Here is a 20784-nt window from a genome sequence, read left to right as displayed (position 1 = left end):
TCGGACTCTGCACTGACAGTGCAGAGTCGGCTCAGGATCGTCTCTCTCCCTCTCTGTCTGCCCCTCCCCTATTTGCAAGGGTGAACTCTCTCTCTCTCACTTGCTCTCTATCTCAAAATAGAAATAGATACAAATAGATAGTTAGAAATAGATATAAATTTAAAGACCTAAAAAAAAAAAAAAAACTTTTGTAGTTCTGGGATTATGGCCAATTTTCATTTTTTTCTTAACAAAACTGTATTTTGAAAACTTTACAGGCTGAATATTGCTTTCCCTCCAGGTGTCTCCTTTTGATAGCTGGAGGGAACCCTGGGCTACTCCGTGGTGGCCAGCACGCACATCCCGAAGCGCCCTAACTCCATGGACTTCCAAAGTCGAGCGAGGGGAGACCCCGGGTGCTGGCTGCTCACCGCCATGCGGTGCTGCTTCCGAAGCAGCTTCACGCGGATCTGGTCCATGTTGGTGGCAACTTCCCTCTCGGGCTGATCCAAGTCCTCTGCATATCGCTGCACCAGGGCTTCGGGAATCCCACAGCGGCCGTGCTGTGAGGGAGAGCAGAAATGTGGCGTCACGGGTGGCAACGAATTTCTTCTTCGACAGCAGCAGACACAAGACAAGGTAGGCTAAGACACCTACGGCTACTGGGACGTGTCCCCAAAAGTGTTCACTTGAAGTGAATAGATTGAGAATCACGATGGGTGTTAGAACATGTTTACATCTTGATCTCTCGGGTACTGATGAGCTCTGAGGAAAAGGTTTTGAAACCTAAGAACATAATCGTCTTGTATCATTTGGACCAGTGACCTCACCTCACTGTACTGGATCATTTTGCACCACATGCACCATTTCCTAAACGACAGGGGAAACGGGCAGACTTGTGCCCTACGGCAGGTAGTCTCGCGTGTGCGGCCCGTTTATTTTATACCGCCAATCCCTAGGCGTGTACCGTAGACGCAGATTCTCCTTTCCGTTCTAAGGGATTTTTATTCACTAAATATCGAGGAGGAGGAGGAAGATCATACTGTAAGGCATTTGTGGTGAAAAGAAGTTTATAACAAGGCCTCCCAGGGATGTACTATAACGAAATATGCATTTCTAGGAATAATGTACAGCTATATCTATCATCATTGGTCTCCAAAATCGTTTTGGTATTGGTAGATCTCTCTTTCTTTCTTTTTTTTTTTTTCCAAATAAGCAACGTGCTTTCAATGAAAGGAGTTTAAATGAGTTTTCTCAGTGCTTTTGGTACAGGAGGATATTTCATATAATCATTCCAACTCTGTTAACTATACAGATAACTGTACAATATAATTACACCTGAAAAGGGTTCTACAATTTGCAGTGTGCTCACATTTATTTGCTCCTAATAGTCCCTGTAGAAAAGGTAGTTACGCAGGTTATTATGAATCTCATTTTACAGATAGGAAATGAAGTGGGCGCGTGTTCACGTGTAAAAAGATACATGTTCAGTAAGACCCGGAGACTGCACTTCAGGTCTGTCTGCTAAAGCAGCCCTTTCTGGAACCAGTTCTAGTATTCCTCGATAGTTGTTCCTGCAAAAATCTAGCCGCCAAAAATCGAAACCAAGCAAAAGGAGGGAAGGGAAGAGAGAAGAAAGGTCCAAGGCCGTATTTGCGTCGGCTCCCGTTCGGCGCATCGCCTGGCAGCAGAGGGGCCCCGCTCGGGCCCACGCACCCCCGCGGCGAGCACGGCCCCTGCCACCAGGCCGGCGTCAGGGGGCAGCTGTGGTGCTCCTCTTACCTGGCTGCCTGACTTAAAACAGCAGAGGCCCGTGAGGCCTCGGGTACCTTATCGGAGTACGGCTCCTCGGTGAGATCGATGCCTTCAGCTCGCAACTTGTTCTCAGTGAGCGTTTCCAGGTCCACTCCCCGGGCGCAGGAGGTCTTTCTGGTCAGAGCCGGGCCCAGCTTCACGCCATGCTCCTGGAGGCTGGCGCTCTCCGGGAGCTCTGAGAGCCAGGGTGGCGGCCTCGAGCTGGGCGGGCTGCCGGGCTCCTGTGCCGAGGGAGGCCTAGGAGCCTGAGGTGAGTGACAGTCACCGGGGCTGCCTTTTTTAGCGGGCAGGCTTGGTGCGTCGGGACCGGGAGGGCCGGGGTGGAGTCCGTTGGCCAGGCGTTCTCGGCTTTTCTTGGCGGGAACAGGTGGAGGCTGGGAGGGATGTCTGGCCTGCGTTCTTGCCTCGGGGCCCCTCTGCGCGGCATCTAGGCCTTCTTTGGTGCCCGCGGGATGGTGTGTTCCTTCAGACTCGAGTCCTTTCCTGTGACCCTCGAGAGGTGTCCTTGTTAAACCGTGTTTAACTCCAGGGGGTTGAGCGTCATAGTTTTTGGGCAAACACGGAGGAGGTGATGTGCCACGGGAGGAGGCTGCTATGGAGCCATCTAGTTTCTTAGCTGTCTTCTGAGGTTCAGAAAATCTCTTGCTTTGGGTCAGTAGCAGTGCATTGTCAACAGCAGGATCTCGTCGGGGGCTTTGAACCTTTGTGGTGCAGGGGGTTGTCTTTTGTGGCACTTGTGGGACAATCTGAGGGGAGGGTTCTGTCACCTCGCCGGGCACGTCCTTCTCAGCAGCAGGCTCTCCTTGAAGGTCGTCCAGGGAATGGGATCTGGGCCAAGTTTCCACGGGCTGGGGGCCCTCCAGGGTCTCACAGCTCCGACAGATGGAAACGGGCAGGCTTCTTCGGTTTTTGTTCAGACCAGTCACACATGGCTGGTCGCAGCCCTTGGAGGTGTGAGGGGCGAGACTGCTGCCCAGCCTGCCTTCCTCCCCGGGCTTCAGCGCATCCCCGGACTTTGTCAGAGGCAGGGTTGGGTAGTTGCCCAGCTGATTCCTGTTGAAGGACTTAAAGCCGGACTCCACTGACGACTTGGCAGAGAGAAGGCCGGTCTTCCGAGTCTTGCCTGTGAGACAAGGGAATATTTTACAATCGTTTTAAAAAAACAAACCAGTCAAACTCAGGTAAAGTTGTGCTGACATAACTGAAATCCCCATGTCCTGTCTCCCTGTTGAATTATACTAAGGATATGAGATCACCACTTAGGACTTTGGGTGATATAGGGTTATTATGGCCCCATTTTTATTTTTAGAAAGAAGTTTTAGACTTATTAATGGACTGTGGAGACTGAAACTAAATGTTAGGAGGGAAAGAAATAGGCTGTGTCAGACAGTAAAATCAATCTAGGCCTCATGTTTGTTCCTAGCTGCGGTCAGTGTAAAAGAAGGTTGATCGTCCGTACCCCACTTAGAAACCACACGATGGGGTTTCTGTTTCGGGAGGACAGCTTCCTAAGGCCAGGGTTGCAAAGGACCGCTAGACTGAATTCTATAAATGGTGCCCCCTAAGGTTCACTGGTGACCAGGGAATTCTCAAAGTGCACTTTCCCCTAAGCACTCCCCTCTGACTGGTTTGTTCGCATGCGCGAACTATGTATCCAGTATCCTGTGTGTGAACAGTCAACCAAACTTGGCACAAATAAGCAAAGAAGCTTAAAAAAAAAAAGTAAAGAAGCTTGAGTGAGTATTTTGCTTGGAATGGTCTGTAAAACACTGATACAGTTCTAATTTCAAATGGAAGCAACAGCCCTGATTAAAATCAGTTGCCAGGCTTATAATTTAACTATCAGTCAGACATCATCTAATTTGACAACTGTTAGGATATCAACTGCTAGTATTGCTTGATGAGCTTCACTGAGAATTTACTATCTGTGGTCAGGGCCTGTGCTAAATCGTTTTCATCAGTACTTTTAACACCACCCCTCCCGCCCTGCCCTGCCCCAGTTAGGTGTCCTTTGCTATATTTTGGTTAATACTATGTTTGATGTGTGCTTTGACACTGGGCTGAGATGCCTGAGGGGAATACCCAGATGATCCTAGTATTTCAGGCTGACAGAAAAAGATAAAAATTTTCAACCCATGTCACATTTGGAAGGGACAAAGAAATGGCTGGCTGTAATCGTCAAAAGACTACTATGTTCTAACAAAAAGCTTTCTTCCCAGTCTATTGTTTCAATAGACGTTTCTAATAAAATATTTTAATTTAGAATTTTGACCTCTCCCGCTTAAGCAGTCTCAGCCTTTCAATAAGAAAGTAGCAAGGAGAGGGGCGCCTGGGTGGCTCAGTCGGTTAAGACTTCGGCTCAGGTCATGATCTTGCAGTCCGTGAATTCGAGCCCCATGTCGGGCTCTGTGCTGACAGCTCAGAGCCTGGAGCCTGTTTCGGATTCTGTGTCTCCCTCTCTCTCTGACCCTCCCCCATTCATGCTCTGTCTCTCTCTGTCTCAAAAATAAATAAACGTTAAAAAATTTTTTTTAAATAAAAAATAAAGCAGCAAGGAGAAATCAAGGGGCGGATGGATTCCGGTGGGTACAAGAAACACATTCGCTGATAAAACCTCCGTGTGCATGCTGTACAAGTGAGGGAAAAGGGACAAGAAGAAAAGACCAGCACACTGTGACGATTACCACTGGTTTGGCCATTATCAGCAGTGAAAACCAGATTCCTTCCAGGATTTCAGTTTTCTAACTGCAAACTGATAATAGTAAATGGATGATGTAAGGCAGAACTCCAGCACTAAGACTGATGGATAAGAACAGGAGCCGTCTCAATAAGACTTATAATGGTCCCATCCTTTTAAATCAGACACAAATCAACAGGGGAAGTATTTTGCAGTTGGCAAAACAGAGGCATGGTCAAATGGCACCTTATGCATAATGTGAGGTCTTTGACCCCATCCACCTCTGTGTTAGCAACATGCTAAGCACTAGAAGTCATTATTTCGTTGTTACATGGAGATTGTGAGCTCAGTGTTACTCCTGAATATGCTGAATATCACGGATAAAATTGAAAAGGGAAATACTTCTTCAGAAAGCATAGCCTGCTAAACATAAAGTGTAAAAATCAGTTAAAACTGAAAAATTCATAAAACTATTTTAGCATATGGGGTGCCTGGGTGGCTCAGTCAGTTATAATCCAACTCTTGATTTCTGCTGAGGTCATGATCCCAGGGTCATGGGATCGAGTCCCGTATCGGGCTCTGTGCTGATCATGGAGCCTGCTTGGGATTCTCTCCCTCTCCCCCTCCCCTGCTCACTTGCACACACACACTCTCTTAAAAAACAAAACAAAACCCGAAACCAAAAAAAAAAAAAGTTTTAGTATAAATTTTAGAAATAAGGCTTTCCTTCCCTCTGTTAATATAAACTATATGTGTAAATTACACTTCCACACATTCTACTTCTGTTGGAAAGATCCCTGAATTCACCTGGAGCAAAGTTTGCCAGTGTCTACACTGGCAGGTAACATCCGATTCTTTTAAGCATTAAGTCCGCCGACGTTATCTGTGAAATCCTTACCATCCAAAGCAGTTCGGAGAATTAATTTCCTGAAAATGTCTGGATATGGAAAGGTTATTAACAGGAGAGAAGAACCTTCAGGAACCACAGGAGGACGTAGGTGTGTGTTGGACTCCAGAGTCACTGTGCCCCAGCACTCCAGCTGAGCAGTGCAGGCACAGTGAACACACAGTGTCCTGGTAGTTTCAGGTATACAATGATTTACCGATTGCATACATTTCTCAGGGCTCATCAAGTGTGTTCTTAATCCCCTTTATCTGTTTTACCCCCCACCCACCTCCCCGCTGTCCTCTGGATCTGTCCCTTTGTTCGTTTTGTTTCTTAAATTCCACCTATGAGTGAAATCATATGGTATTTGTCTTTTCTCTGATTTATTTCACTGGCATCATACACTCTCAATCCATTCGTGATGTGCAAGTGGCAAGATTTTTTTCTTTTTTATGGCCGAGTAATATTGCGTTGTGCATACATACCACATCTTCTTTATCCATCTCTCAGTGGACATGGGTCCCTTCCTTATCTTGGCTATTGTAAATAATGCTGCAATAAACGGGAGTACGTGTATCTTTTCAAATGAGCATTTTCACTTTCTTGGGTAAATACCCAGTGGTGAAATTACTGGATCCTATGCTCATTCTATTTTTAATTTTTTGAGAAACCTCCATACTGTTTCCCACAGTGACTGTACCCGTCTCTATTCCCACCAACAGTATGCAGCTTCCTTTTTCTCCACATCCTTGCCAGCACTTGTTATTTCTTGTCTTTTTGATCATAGCCATTCTGACAGGTGTAAATTGGGATCTCATGATTTTGACTTGTATTTTCCTGATTAGTGATGTTGAGCATCTTTTCATGTGTCTGTTGGCCAACTGGATGTCTTCTTAGAAAATGTCTATTTAGGGGCTCTCTGCCCATTATTTTTTTGGTGTTGAGTGAAGTTTGGTGTTTCTAGATTTTGGATTTTAACCCCTAATTGGATATATCATCTGCAAATATCTTCTCCCATTCTGCCTTTTGTTTTGTTGATGGTTTCCCTTATTGTGTAAAAGAATTTTATTTTGGTATAGTCTTAATAGTTTAATTTTGCTTTTGTTTGCCTTGCCTCAGGAGACCTATCTAGAAAAATATTTCTACGGCCACTGCCAGAGAACTTACTGTCTATGCTTTCTTTGAGGAATTTTATAGTTTCAGGTCTCATGTTATTTTTGTATAAGAACGTGGTCTAGTTTCATTCTTTTGCACACAGCTGTCCAGTTTTCCCAATACCATTCGTTGAAGAGACAGTCTTTTCCCCATTATATATTCTTGCTTCCTTTGTAGATTAATTGACCATAAAAGTATGGGTTTACTTCTGGCTTTCTATTCTGTTCCATTAATCAGTGGGTCTATTTTGTGCCATAATGTTTTGATTACTACAGCTTTGTAGTGTATCTGAAATCTATGATTGTGATACCTCCAGCTTTGTTGTTCTTTTCCAATATTGCTTTGCCTATTCAGGGTATTTTGTAGTCCCATACAAATCTTAGGATTATTCCATTTTCTGTGAGAAATGTGGTTGGTATTTTGATAGGGATTGCATTAACTCTCTAGACCACTTGGGTAGTATGGGCATTTTAACAATACTGGTTCTTCGAATCCATGAGCTTTTTTGTTTCTGTCCTCTTCAATTTCTTTCGTTAGTGTGTTACAGTTTTTGGCGTCCAGATCTTTCACCTCCTTGGTCAAGTTTATTCCTAAGTATCTTATTATTTTTGGTTGTTATTCTCTTTCTGCAATTTCATTATTAGCATATAGAAATGCAACGATTTCTGTTTATTGATTTTGTATCCTGCAACTTTACTGCATTCATTTATCAGCTCTAGGATTTTGGTGGCGTCTTTAGGGTTTTCTATATATAGTATTATGTCATCTGCAAATAATTAAAGTTTGATTCTTCCTTTCCACTTCAGATGCCTTTTATTTCTTGTCTTATTGTGGCTAGGAATAAAAGTGATGAATAAAAGTGGCGAAGAATGGACATCTTTGTTTTGTTCCTGATCTTAGAGGAAAAGCTGTCCATTTTTCACTATGGAGTATGTTGTTACCTGTGGGTTATTCATATATGGTCTTTTGTTGAGGTATGTTCTCTCTAAATCTACTTTGTTGAGAGTTTTTGCCATGAATACTCTGTCAAATCCTTTTTTTTTTTTTTTTTTTTTTTTGCATCTATTGAGATGATCATATGGTTTTTATCCTTTCTTTTGTTAACATATCACACTGATTTGCAAATACTGAACCACCCTTTTATCCCTGGAGTACATCCCACTTGATTGTGGTGAATGATTTTTTTAATGTATTGTTAGATTCAGTTTGTTAATATTGTATTAGGGATTTTTGCATCCATGTTCATCAGATATTGGCCTGTAGTTTTCTTTTTCAGTAATGTTATCATTTGGCTTTGGTATCATGGTAATGCCCTTGTAGAATGAATTTGGAAGCTTTCTTCCTCTTCTGTTCTTTGGAATAGTTTGAGAAGAATAGGTCTTAACTCTTCTTTAAATGTTTGGTAGAATTCACCTGTGAAGCCCTCTAGTCCTGGGCTCTTGTTGCTGCTGCTGTCTTGTTTGTTTTTTACTGATTCGGTGTTCTTGCTAGTGGCATTGTTGGTGTTATAGTGGTGAGCAAAATTGCCTTCCAATTTCATTGCTAGTAAGTGGTCTGTTCAAATTTTCTTCCTGATATGTCTTAGAAGGCTAGATTTCTAGGAGTTTACCCATTTCTTCTAGGTTGTCCAATTTGTTGGCATATAATTTTTCGTAATATTCTCTTAGCCTTTTTATTTCTGTGGTGTCAGTTATTTCTCCTTCATTTGATTTGAGTCCTTTCTCTTTTTTTGAGGAATCTGGCTAAAGGTTTATCAATTTTGTTGATTTTTTTTCAAAGAACCAGCTCCTGATTTCATCTGTTCCATTTTTTTAGTCTCTATTTCATCTATTTCTGCTCTAATCTTTATTATTTCCTTCCTCTACTGGGTTTGGGCTTTTTTCTTTTCTAGCTCCTTTAGACATAAGGTTAGGTTGTTTGAGATTTTTTGTGCTTCTTGAGGTAGGCTTCTATTGCTGTAAACTCCCCTCTTAGAACAGCTTTTGCTGCATCCCAAAGACTTTGGATCGTTGCGTTTTCATTTTCATTGGTCTCCCTGTATTTGTTGATTTTGTCTGTGATGTCTTGGCTGACCCATTCATTGTTTAATAGCATGTTATTTAACCTCCATGTATTTGTGCTCTTATCAGATTTTTTTCTTGTGGTTGATTTCTAGTTTCATACCTTTGTGGCTGGAAAAGATGCCTGTTGTCATTTCGGTCTTTTTGAATTTGTTGAGACTTGTTCTGTGGCCTAACATGTGATCTGTTCTGGAGAACATTGCATGTGCACTTGAATTTTATATCGTTTTTAGATGGAATGTTCTGAATATATCTATTAGGTTCATCTGATCCAATGTGTCATTCAAAGTCTGTTTCCTTGCTGATTTTCAACTGGATGACCTGTCCATTGATGTGAGTGTTCAGGTTCCCTACTATTATTGTATTACTGCCAATTTCTTCCTTTATATTTGTTAATATTGCTTTATACATTTAGGTGTTTTCACGTTGGGTGCATAAATATTTACGATTGTTGTATCCTCTTACTGAATTGTTCCCTTTATCATTATGTAGGGTTCTTCATTGTCTTGTTACACTGGTTGTTCTAAAGTGTATTTGGTCCAATATAAATACTGCTACCCCAGTTTTCTTTTCACTTCCATTTGTATGGTAAATGTTTTTCCACCCCTTCACTTTCACTCTGTGTGGGTCTTTAGGCCTGAAGTGAGTCTCTTGTAGGCAGCATCTAACAGATTTGGAGCATTTAGTCCATTAACATTCAAAGTAATAATTGATAAGTATGTACTTATTGACATTTTACTTGTTTTACAGTTCTTTTAGTTCTTCTCTGTGTTTCCTTTCTTGGCTTGCTGTCTTCTTTTGTGGTTTGATAGCTTTCTCTTAGTGATATGCCTGGATTCCTTTCTCTTTATTTTTACATATCTATTACAGGTCTTTGATTTGTGGTTACCATTAGTTTGATAACTTCCCATGCATATAGCAGTCCATATTAAGTTGATGGTCCCTTAAGTTTGAAACCATTCTAAAGGCACTAAATTTTTACTCCCCCTGCCTACCACACTCTCATATTTTATGTATGATGCCATACTTTACTGCTTATTTTGTGAATCCCTTGACTGATTTTTTATAGATATAACTGATCTTACTACCTCCTTACTGGTATTTTAGTGATTGAACTTCTATGTTTGTATTTACCTGTGAAATTTTTTCCTTTCATTATTTTCTTACTCTTGATTATGGTGTTTCCTTTCCACTCAAAGAATTCTCTTCAATGTTTCTTTGTAAGGCTAGTTTAGTGGTGATGAATTCCTTTAACCTTTATCTGGGAAACTCTCTCTCCTTCTATTCTGAATAATAGCCTTGCTGGGTAGAGTATTCTTGGTTGCAGGTTTTTTGTTTTGTTTTGTTTTTCTTTCAGCACTTTGAGTATATCATGCCACTTCCTTCTAGCCTGCAATGTTTGTGCTGAAATATCAGCTGATACACACCCTTATGGGGATTTCCTTGTATGTAACTGTTCTCTCTTGCTGCTTTAAAAATTCTTTGTCACCACTTTTTGCCAATTACTCTGTCTTGGTGTGGACCTCCTTGGACTGATTTTACTGGGGGCTTTTTCTGCCTCCTGGATGTGGATGTCTGCGTCCTTGTCCAGAGTAGGGAAGTGTTCAGCTATTCTACCTGATTATGTCACTGAGTTCCCTTAACCTGTTCTCATTTTTTCTTTCTGATGTTCAGCCTGGTTGCTTTCCTATCCTCTGTCTTCCAGCTCACTGATCCATTCTTCTGCCTTCTCTAATCTGATTTCCTCTAGTGTATTTTTAATTTCAATTATTGAGTTCGTCTCTGATTAGTTCTTTATTATCTTTGCTGAAGGTCTCCCTGAGATCCTCCACTCTTCTCAAATTCAGTATGTATCTTTTTAACCATTACTTTGAATTCTCCATCAGGCATATTGCTTATCTGTTTCATTTGGCTCTTTGGCTGTGGTTTTGTCCCGCTCTTTCACTTGGGACATACTCTTCTGTCTCATTTTGTCTAACTCTGCATTTGTTTCTAAATATTAGGAAAGTCATTTATTTACGTCTCCTGATTTTGAAAGTAGTGGCCTTACAAAGAAGAGGTCCTGTGGTACTCTGTAGCCCAATGTCCCCTGCTTATCGCAACCAGGAGCTTCAGGGGTGTCTCCTGTGTGTGCTGCATGTGCCTTACTGTTGTACTGGGCTTCATTTATCTTCAGTTGGTCCACTTTGCCTGTTGTGGGCTGGGTTTGGTCCCTGTGCTAAGAGGTCTGGGTGGTCATGGGCTCGCAGTTGGGTGGTGTTGGCAATCAGACCGGATGCCTGCCCTCAGCCTATTTGCAAGGGGTGCCGTCACACTCAAGTGCAGGGTGTTGTCCCGGGAAGCTTTTGTTGGTGGGCGGGGCTGGAGTCAGGCCAGATGCCAGGGCTGCAGGTGCCCTGACCGGCAGAGCACTCACTCTGCACTGCCAGTGACAAAGTTTGGCTGCCAGGGCATGTGGTTATCTTCCCCTCTCTATAGGCTGGGAGTCACTTTGAAGAGGCAGCAATCCCTGCCAGGGCTGCTTAATGGATGCGACCTGGCGAGAGCTGCTTTGGAAGGAGTCGTGCCAGCTGAGGTGGTGTGAACGGGGCGAGGACATGGGGGCAGGGTGCATGGTGTTAGCAAGGGAGGTGGAGAGTGTCTCCCCTGTTTCCTGCAGGTGGTCCAGGGATCTACATGGTGGGGATGGGGGCAATAGCACCAATTCTTGGAGAAGTCTCCTAAAGACCCCTGCCTCTCCAGTACCCATTCTGAGATTAGTAAATAAATCTCCTGCACATATACGCCAGGTGCTTTTCAAACTGCTGCTTCTCTGCCATATCTTGGCAGGGCTGTTTGTTGTGCTGGCTCTTTAAGGGGACTATTTCGTATCATCTTTGGTGAGCCACTGATTTTTAAAGTACCTGGAATTGGGGCAACTGGGTGGCTCAGTTGGTTGAACGTCGGACTTTGGCTCAGGTCATGATCTCGCAGTCAGTGAGTTCAAGCCCCGTGTCGGGCTCTGTGCCGTCAGCTCAGAGCCTGCTTTCGATTCTGTTGTCTCCCTCTTTCTCTGCCCCTCCCCCACTCACTCTCTCTCTTAAAAATAAATATTAAAAAAAAAAAAGTGCCTGGAGCTAAAGCCCAGCTGGTTATTAAAAACTCAAAGTTAAGCCCTGTTGTTTTTCGAAGCCAGATGGTGGAGATTCCTCTTCCTGCCGCAGATTCCCAATGTCTAGGGTGCCTGGTGTGCCGTCTGTTCTCCCTTCTCCAGTGCTCGTGTCTCTCCTGTTTGTGGTCAGTCTCACCAGGAGTTCGGTTGCAACCACGTCTTCACCCCTCCTACCTTTTTGATATGTCCTTCTCTCTGCAACGGCCTGGGAGGTCTGTTTTGCCAAATCTTTGGGTTGTTTTCTGGGGCGGATGCACAGGTGTGGCTGTTACCTAGCTGTGTCCGTGGGACAAGGTGAGCTCGGGCTCCTCTGACTCTGCCGCCTTCCCAGGAAGTCTGCCAGGTGGGTTTTCGGTCCAGGGGTTTAGGGAGAACCATTATCTTCCCACACTGATAAAACACTTTGGCAGAGTTCATGGGTCAGATTTTGAGGTCTCCAAAATGATCATTAGAAATGGGATTAGGGGGAGGTGACTGCTCTCGGGGTCAGGCAGGTGCAGCCGAGTACCTGAGAGTTTGAGTACCTCCTTGAAGTCTGCACCCTGCCTGCTTGCTCCCCCCACTCTCGTCCTGGTTTTGGAGCCCATAGTGGCTCTGACTGTTTTTTAAACTATAATCTACAGTAAGAAACACACTTCACATTCATCCAGTGCACACAGACACATGCACACGCAGAGACATACACACTGAACCAAGATTACAAGTCACAATATCAATCTTACCTTTGGAATGCACCCTGGTATTTTCTATTCTGTTTTACAAAACTGCTGTTTACGACCCTCTACACCGATTTTCCACCCCACTAATGAATTGCAACCTGCAGTTTAAAAAGCTTGGCTTCAGTAGGTGCTCAATATTTTAAAATGTGGGCTACTTGATGGGATTCCAGTGGCAGCTAAAACCTGTCAACCCTGGGCATTTTTCACAACGGGGTTCATGTGTTCAACAGAAATTTAGGGGATCCTTTACTACTGTCTCTAATCTTGCTATAATAGGAGTCTGGGGGCCACAACGGGAAATCAAGAGCCACCCGTTGTAAAATGGAGGGCACCTGACCCCATTCCACTTATGACTCCTGTGAGAGACAAGTAAGCTTTCTGAAATTTCCTACTGATTGCTTCTCTGTTAGGACAGGGAGGAAACAAACAAGACATGTGGCCTTCAGATCACCCTCTCCCTCAGTAATTGCTCTGCACTCCGGCCATGCAGTGGAGGCGTTTATGACACTGCTGCTTTTGTGACCCTTCTGGATGGTCTACCTGGTAAATTGTTTTCCTTAAGGACCTAATAGCTCCCCATGCTCAAATGCTGGTTTTTACTGCAAAAAGAAAAGGGCGTAGGAGACACACAATTTAGGGTTTACAGCTGTAGATATTTTGGATGCAATTTATTTGCCTCGCACGACAGTCAGGAGGAGGGGACGGTAGAGACGAAGAGGTGACTGCTAACAGAATCACCCTTTCTCAGAAAATCGGACTTTTGAAATCGGGAATTTTCAATACAGGAGTATCCTTTTTAATGCAGCTTCATCCATAAAAGATGGATGCTGAAGTGTGGAGGGGGCTGGGACACAGTGAGGCCCGCAGACCTCCATGGACCAGCGCTTATGCATTTATCTCTGCACTCAATGAAAATATTTTCTTCGTGAGAACTAGAACAGAATGGTGCAGCTTGGTTTAAGGAAGTACAACAAAAAAAAAGGGTGGGGGGAGGCGAATACTGTGTCCTTAAGTGGACAAGCAGGAAAGATAGAAAAAGAAGTCACCTCTATTTTGAAAACATCATTTTGGTTTGAGTTGTGGACTTCTGCCAATTGTACACCTTGCTCACATACTGTTATGCTGCTTTTCAAAGCGAAATTTATGGCCAATCTTGTTGTTCCAAAACCTATCTACCGAACATCATCTATGAGCATATAATTATGACGGATACATTATAAGTAAACCACAGATTCAAACTGAGTTTGTCATTTGCGGTGGATATGGCACTCAGTACTCCAATGAAGTGAAAGAAACAAACATATTCTCTAGTAGCTTCCAGTAAGTAGACCACGGGTAGGCCTGGCCCAAGGACGTGAAGTTGGGAGACAGAACACTGAGCCCTAGTCATGCTGAGAGAGAAGGAAGCACCATATTAGATGTGGGCGGCTGGGTGATATCTAGCTGGCCTGAAGTTTTGAGATTTTTTTTTAATGTAAACAAAAATGTAATATTTTGAGATTTAATTCTGCATCCTGTATTCAGAGATCTAGCTTTCACAGAAATGAAGCAAAGACTGTTGGGATAAAGTCAGTCTTTTCACTTTTAGTATGAATTGAGATGTTTTCGTACTGTGATCTTTGATAAACCCCTGCCAGAATCTAGGAGTGACCACACCCGTGACCCACAAGTTGGCCTGCCTCACTGGATAGATTCCAGATCCTGAGGGGAGCGAAAACAACAATGCTGAAGGAACCCAATGCTCACGCCTTGGCTTTGCATCCTGGTCCTGCAAGGGCTCCTCAACCTCCTTACACTGAAATAAGGGACAGATATGTGACTGTCCCAAACACTGGGATATTACTGCTCCTCAGAATAAATAAGCCAAAAGAAAAGCATAAAGAAGTGTCCTGCCATGTGTGTTGCCTTTCTCCTCGTTTGAAAAATTTTAATCCAATCCACTGTTTTTGAAGGTAGTTATTATAACAAATGCAAACTAAATCCTTTCTGGCTTAGAGTTCAATGAAGCCCAGATACCACGGGCTGATGTATAATGACTGTAATGGAGTATGGGCTTAAAAATGCTTATAGGATTGGAAAATTAGGTCTAAAAGACTGCCTACCATCGACAGACCCTCGTAATAGCCAGAGTGGTACCAGGTGAGAAAAGAACAAGGACTTCAGCTATCATTTAAAGTCTTCATCTATAAACTACGCATTGCAGGGGCGCCTGGGTGGATCAGTCGGTTAAACGTCCGACTTCAGCTCATGATCTCAAGTTCGTGAGTTCAAGCCCCACATTAGGCTCTGCGCTGACCGCTCAGAGCCTGCTTCAGATTCTAGGTCTCCATCTCTCTCTGCACCCCCCCCCCTTGCTTGTGCTTTCTCTCAAAAATAAACATTAAAAAAATAATAAAATAGGCAGTCCCGGGTTTGAGTGATGATTAGTAACTGCAAACCTAGGGACCCAGCCCACTACCAAGTTCATAGTCTGTGTTTCAAAAACACTAGGTATTAATATTACTTTAACTCTTAGAACAAAGAGAAACTCCTTTACTAGTTCAGGGGTGAGGGGGCTCAGATGCATGAAGTCAAGTCTTTGGCTAAAAAATGCTGTAACCCCCAGAACTCCTCACCCCAAACCGCATGGCTCTTTCCTGATCCGGGCTGAGGCGCTAAGAGCTTCAGGGCCATGGGAAGTTGAGGATCCTTTCTCTGACACACAAGTGTCTTCAACTCTCCACTTATGTGCTAAGTGGGATGGAAGAAGGACACCACCATACTCCTTTCTCGAGAACATCAGTTGCCTGGTCTCGAGGGAGAGGTTCAGTCTTTTTAAGAATCTTAATTAAGTGCCAGTATCCCCCAAAGTATGGCTCAGGCTGCAGAGGAAAGGTAGTCCTATGCCGAAGCATAGCTGTCCAGAAATGATCCAAAGGGCTGGCATATTAAGATATTAAGGTACTAAGGTGCACTAGGGGCACCTGGGTGGCTCAGTCGGTGGGGCATCCGACTTCAGCTCAGGTCATGATCTCACAGTGTGTGAGTTCGAGCCCTGCGTCGGGCTCTGTGCTGACAGCTCAGAGCCTGCTTCAGATTCTGTGCCTCCCTCTCTCTCTGCCCCTCCCCTGCTCATGCTCTGTCTCTATCTCAAAAATAAATCTAAAAACATTAAAAAAATTTTTTTTAAAGATATTAAGGTGCACTCATAGTTATCCATGTGGACATTACCATTTTCCAGGTTCTCGCTGCTCTCATAGCACCCGGAGTCTCGTGGAGAGCATCCACTCAGGCCCTGGCTGTCGACAAGCAGCTTCTCCTGGGATCCCGACTGGTCGCTGTTACCTACAGAAGGTAAACACACAGCATGGAATCAGAGGGAGTGAAATCAAAGTCAAGCAAATCCCAATTTTTATCCTGTTATCAGTGCACGTTTTGAAGCCTTGGACTTTTGGAAGAGCGCTAATTATTTTAAAGTGAATGAAATAAAAATGAACGGACGAGATCAGAACAATTTTCTGTAAAGGTAACATCACAATAAATTCAGAGGGAGAGCCTCTAGTTGCAGTTCGTCAGTTTCTGTTAAGTTACCCAGAGGAGGACTCTGGCCTGTCAGGGAGACATTCAAAGCTTTGTGTCTGCTGTGAGGGAAGGACAATCAGTGTCCTTTCTGTGCGAGGGGACCCCGGAGGGGAAGCTTAGGGTGCGTATGCCCCTTTCACAAGCAGGTTATTAGCGATTTCTCTGACAAGCGTCTGGCCTAAGACGTGTCTTCCAAATTAAGTGGTAAATGAAATACTGACTTTAGGAGCATTCTTAGGTCTTGGTGACAAGCTCAGGTTCTCGGATTCTCTCAACAGGAGTAAGGCTGGCAACTGGGGACATTAACCCCTAACCTGATGGGGGGCACAGGTTAAATCCTTTTGTTTGTTTGGAATGTGTTAGAGGGTTTGCTTTCCTTTCTGCCTTCTCCTTTTGTTTTGAGTCAGCGTTTCTGTTCCCTGTACACAAAGGTAAGACGGGGGAAAGTAACCAGGACCCTGAGTAATGGACACTCTTCAGCTGGGCGAGTGGAAACTGAATGTCCCCATTTTAAAGAAGCCTTCTAAAGAGAAGTACCTGATCCTGATGTTTCTGTCAAGGGAAAGTCTAAAAGCCAATCACAGGGGAAATGAGGGCCTTTATCACCAGCCATGTCACATGCGCGTTCTATAAAAGGGGGCACAGAAGGCCTTACGTGGGAGTGAGGTTACACGAGGAACACCTTTGTAATATTGTGCAGAGGGGGTACTTGGTCCCATAAAACAGAAACCAAGAACAACTTTTTCTACCTAAAACAAGTAAGTTCATGATAAATGGCCTTGATTTCTTTTCCTTTCTCTTCAAAGCCCCTCCCCTACCACATACAAAAACAAAACGGAAATCCGATGGCTTTTCTTAGGTCATTAAGAAATAAATCGCAGGAAGGCAGACGACTGCATTCCACAACGTACAGCTGTTCTACTCACCACTTCCTGTTTGCATTTTTCACATGGAAAGCGTGTTATGACACTAATCCTGGCAGAGTAAGCTGGTAAGGTAAAACCCCAGATTAAGACGTGCTATTTTGGGGAGTGCCTGGGGGGCTCAGCATCCGACTTTGGCTCAGGTCATGATGTCACAGTTTGTGGGTTCGAGCCCCAGGTTGGGCTCTGTGCTGAGAGCTCAGAGCCTGGAGCCTGCTTCAGATTCTGTGTTTCCCTCTCTCTCTGACCCTCCCCCTCTCGTGTTCTGTCTCTCTCAAAAACAAACATTAAAAATAAAATACCTAGGGGCGCCTGGGTGGCGCAGTCGGTTAAGCGTCCGACTTCAGCCAGGTCACGATCTCGCGGTCCGTGAGTTCGAGCCCCGCGTCAGGCTCTGGGCTGATGGCTCGGAGCCTGGAGCCTGTTTCCGATTCTGTGTCGCCCTCTCTCTCTGCCCCTCCCCCATTCATGCTCTGTCTCTCTCTGTCCCCAAAATAAATAAAAAACGTTGAAAAAAAAAAAAAAAAAAAAAAATAAAATACCTAGGAATAAATCTAACCAAAGAGGTGAAAATTGTATAAACTGAAAACTATAGAAAGCTTATGAAAGAAACTGAAGAAGACACAAAAAAATGGAAAAATTTCCCATGCTCCTGGATAGGAAAAACAAATACTGTCAAAATGTCAATACTACCCAAAGCAATCTACATATTCAATGCAATCTATCAACACTAGCATCCTTCACAGAGCTAGAACAAACCATTCTAAAGTTTGTATGGAACCAGAAAAGCCCCAAATAGCCAAAGCAATCCTGAAAAAGAAAACCAAAGATGGAGGCATCACAATCCCAGACTTCAAGCTGTATTACAAAGCTGTAATCATCAAGACGGTATGGTACTGGCACAAAAACAGACACTCAGATCAATGGAACAGAATAGAGAACCCAAAAATGGACCCACAGACATATGGCAAACTAATCTTTGACAAAGCAGGAAAGAATAGCCAATGGAATAAAGACAGTCTCTTCAACAAGTGGTGCTGGGTAAACTGGACTGCGACATGCAAAAAATAAACTCAAAATAGATGAAAGACCTCAATGTAAGACAGGAAGCCATCAAAATCCTCGAGGAGAAAGCAGGCAAAAACCTGTTTGACCTTGGCCGCAGCAACTTCTTACTCAACACGTCTCCAGAGGCAAGGGAAACAAAAGCAAAAATGAACTACTGGGACCTCATGAAAATAAAAAGTTTCTGCACCATGAAGGAAACAATCGGCAAAACTAAAAGGCAACCAACAGAATGGGAGAAGATATTTGCAAACGACATATCAGATCAAGGGTTAATATACAAAATCTATAAAGAACTTTTCAAACTCAACACCCAAAAACCAAACAATCCAGTGAAGAAATGAGCAAAAGACATGAATAGACACTTCTTCAAAAAAGACATCCAGATGGCTAACAGATGCATGAAAAGATGCTCCACATCACTCATCATCAGGGAAATACAAATCAAAACCACAATGAGATACAACCTGACACCTGTCAGAATGGCTCACATGAACAACTCAGGCAAGAAGAGATGTTGGTGAGTAATGTGGAGAAAGGGGAACTCTTTTGCACTGCTGGTGGGAAGGCAAACTGGGGCAGCCACTCTGGAAAACGGGATGGAGGTTCCTCAAAAAACTAAGAATAGAACTACCCTACGACCCAGCAATTGCACTACTAGGCATTTATCCACGGGATAGTGTGCTGTTTCGAAGGGACACATGCACCCCAATGTTTATAGCAGCACCATCAACAATAGCCAAAGACATTTGGAAAGAGCCCAAATGTCCATCGATGGATGAATGGATAAAGAGGATGTGGCATATATATATATATATATATATATATATATATATATATATATACACACACACACACATATACATGTATATATAAAAATGGAGTATTACTCGGCAATCAAAAAGAATGAAATCTTGCCATTTGCAACTACGTGGATGGAACTAGAGGGTATTATGCTAAGTGAAATTAGAGAAAGACAAATGTCATATGACTTCACTCACATGAGGACTTTAAGACAGAACAGATGAACACAAGGAAAGGGAAGCAAAAATAATATAAAAACGGAGGGGGACAAAACATAAGAGACTCTTAAATATGGAGAACAGAGGGTTACTGGAGGGTTATGGGAGGGGGCGATGGGCTAAATGGGTAAAGGGCATTAAGGAATCTACTCCTGAAATCATTGGTGCACTATATGCTAACTTGGATATAAAGTAAAAACATTAAATTAAAAAAAAAAAAAAAAATCAAAATTTTTTTAAGTGCTGTTTTTTAAACTAATGAAAAATTAACTGGAAGCACAACAGCCGAACGTTTACCTTCCCCCACACAAAAAGAACATTCTGGAGTGATGTCCTCATTATGTGGAAGAGTCTGTGGATTTGAAGCAGCCTTTGTCCTAGTCTAGCATGTTGTTTAGGAAAATGATATGTATAAAATGAAGGCTGTGAGCTATTAGTTACAACCCAGGAAGAGGAATCAGTGTAGTCTGTCCTTGGCAAGGCAGTTCAGTGTATCACTCCAGCCAAAACAGACTCTGAAGTGCTGACCAATGGGCATAAAAGAGAACACCTGTCCCTGCCCCTGCATGAAAATGCAGACCGCGTCTGCATCTTCAGGGATGCCGGCCTTCAGTGGACACCGTCAGGTACCTGAATGCACGGGGAGTGAAGGGATCCCTCACATTGCCTCACAAAACCAGTTCAGCTGATACAGTCATGGGGCATATGTCAAGGGGCTGTGGTCCATTTTTTTTTTATTAAAGGTCCAGTCAGCAGCTACTTAGCAGGAACCCAACTATCAAGCTTAGCAAAATTCCCTAAAACTAAAGGCCAGTATTTACCAAGTAACTTGCCCTTCTTCCAAGATGTACTGCAGATTCAAGGCCATATCCCCTCTCCACACTTACTAGCATGAATGCGACAGTAGAGGACAAGAAAGGGGAGCTAGGACCATGAACAGTCTCACAGTCAAATAAGCATAGGGGGCTGGGTTTTGGGGGCTGAAACCCTGTTTGGGCCTGACCTGAACTTGGGCCTGAAGCCCTCCCCCTACTCCCACCTCAACACACACAGGGAGGAACAATGCGCTAAGACACTGAGATACCGAAACATCAAAAGGTTCTGGTGCACAAGCACCCACGCCATTTTCTGGAGAGCAATTGCCTTGGGGAGGAAGAGGGAAGGGAGTGGCATTCTTGGAGAACACGCCTTCCAGCGAACTTGTATATCTTTAAAAAAGAATTGAAGCAACTATGCCAAAATGTTAACTTTAGTTGGATTTTGGGTATGTGGATTTTTTTTTCTCTGTACTACTCTGCATATTAGAAATTCCTAATTACAATTTTTAAAATTTTTTTTTAACGTTTATTTTTGAGACAGAGACAGAGTGTGAGTGGGGAAGGGGCAGAGAGAGAGGGAGACACAGAATCCGAAGCAGGCTCCAGGCTCTGAGCTGTCAGCACAGAGCCCGATGCGGGGCTCAAACCCACGAACCGTGAGCTCATGACCTGAGCTGAAGTTGGACGCCCAACCGACTGAGCCATTCAGGCGCCTGCCAATTATAATTTTTATTAAAATTATTAACCAAGAGCTTTCCTTTGGCAAGCCTACGACAGTGGTTTTGGTATCAGTGTAGGGAAATGCTGTCAGACCATTAGAGTCTTTTCCAAATGGAACCCTGTACAGAGGCCTGCATTCCCCACACACAGACGTGCACTGAGGAATGCTGGTCGGCCTGCCTGCCAAGCCGTTCTGGTGATGTGCTTCCTGCTTTTGTGCGTGGCTGAGCTAG

At 43.6% G+C, this 20784-nt stretch overlaps 1 protein-coding gene across 6 annotated transcripts in view; it reads right to left on the bottom strand.

Moving 5' to 3' along the window:
* Positions 1-20784, bottom strand: part of SASH1 (SAM and SH3 domain containing 1) — a 316969-nt gene that overhangs the window by 4613 nt on the left and 291572 nt on the right. For all 6 annotated transcript variants that reach the window (XM_042940041.1, XM_042940040.1, XM_042940043.1 and 3 more), the window contains 3 exons: positions 15653-15766; positions 1809-2917; positions 411-542 (listed from right to left, as the gene is read on the bottom strand). In XM_042940041.1, coding sequence (XP_042795975.1) covers positions 411-542; positions 1809-2917; positions 15653-15766 — 1355 coding nt within the window. The remainder of the gene's footprint in view (positions 1-410; positions 543-1808; positions 2918-15652; positions 15767-20784) is intronic.

The sequence above is a fragment of the Panthera leo genome, chromosome B2 (assembly GCF_018350215.1).
Source record: "Panthera leo isolate Ple1 chromosome B2, P.leo_Ple1_pat1.1, whole genome shotgun sequence".
Classification (NCBI taxonomy): domain Eukaryota; kingdom Metazoa; phylum Chordata; class Mammalia; order Carnivora; family Felidae; genus Panthera; species Panthera leo.
Note: the sequence above shows the minus strand (reverse complement) of the source record. Positions and strands in the feature narration are given on the sequence as shown.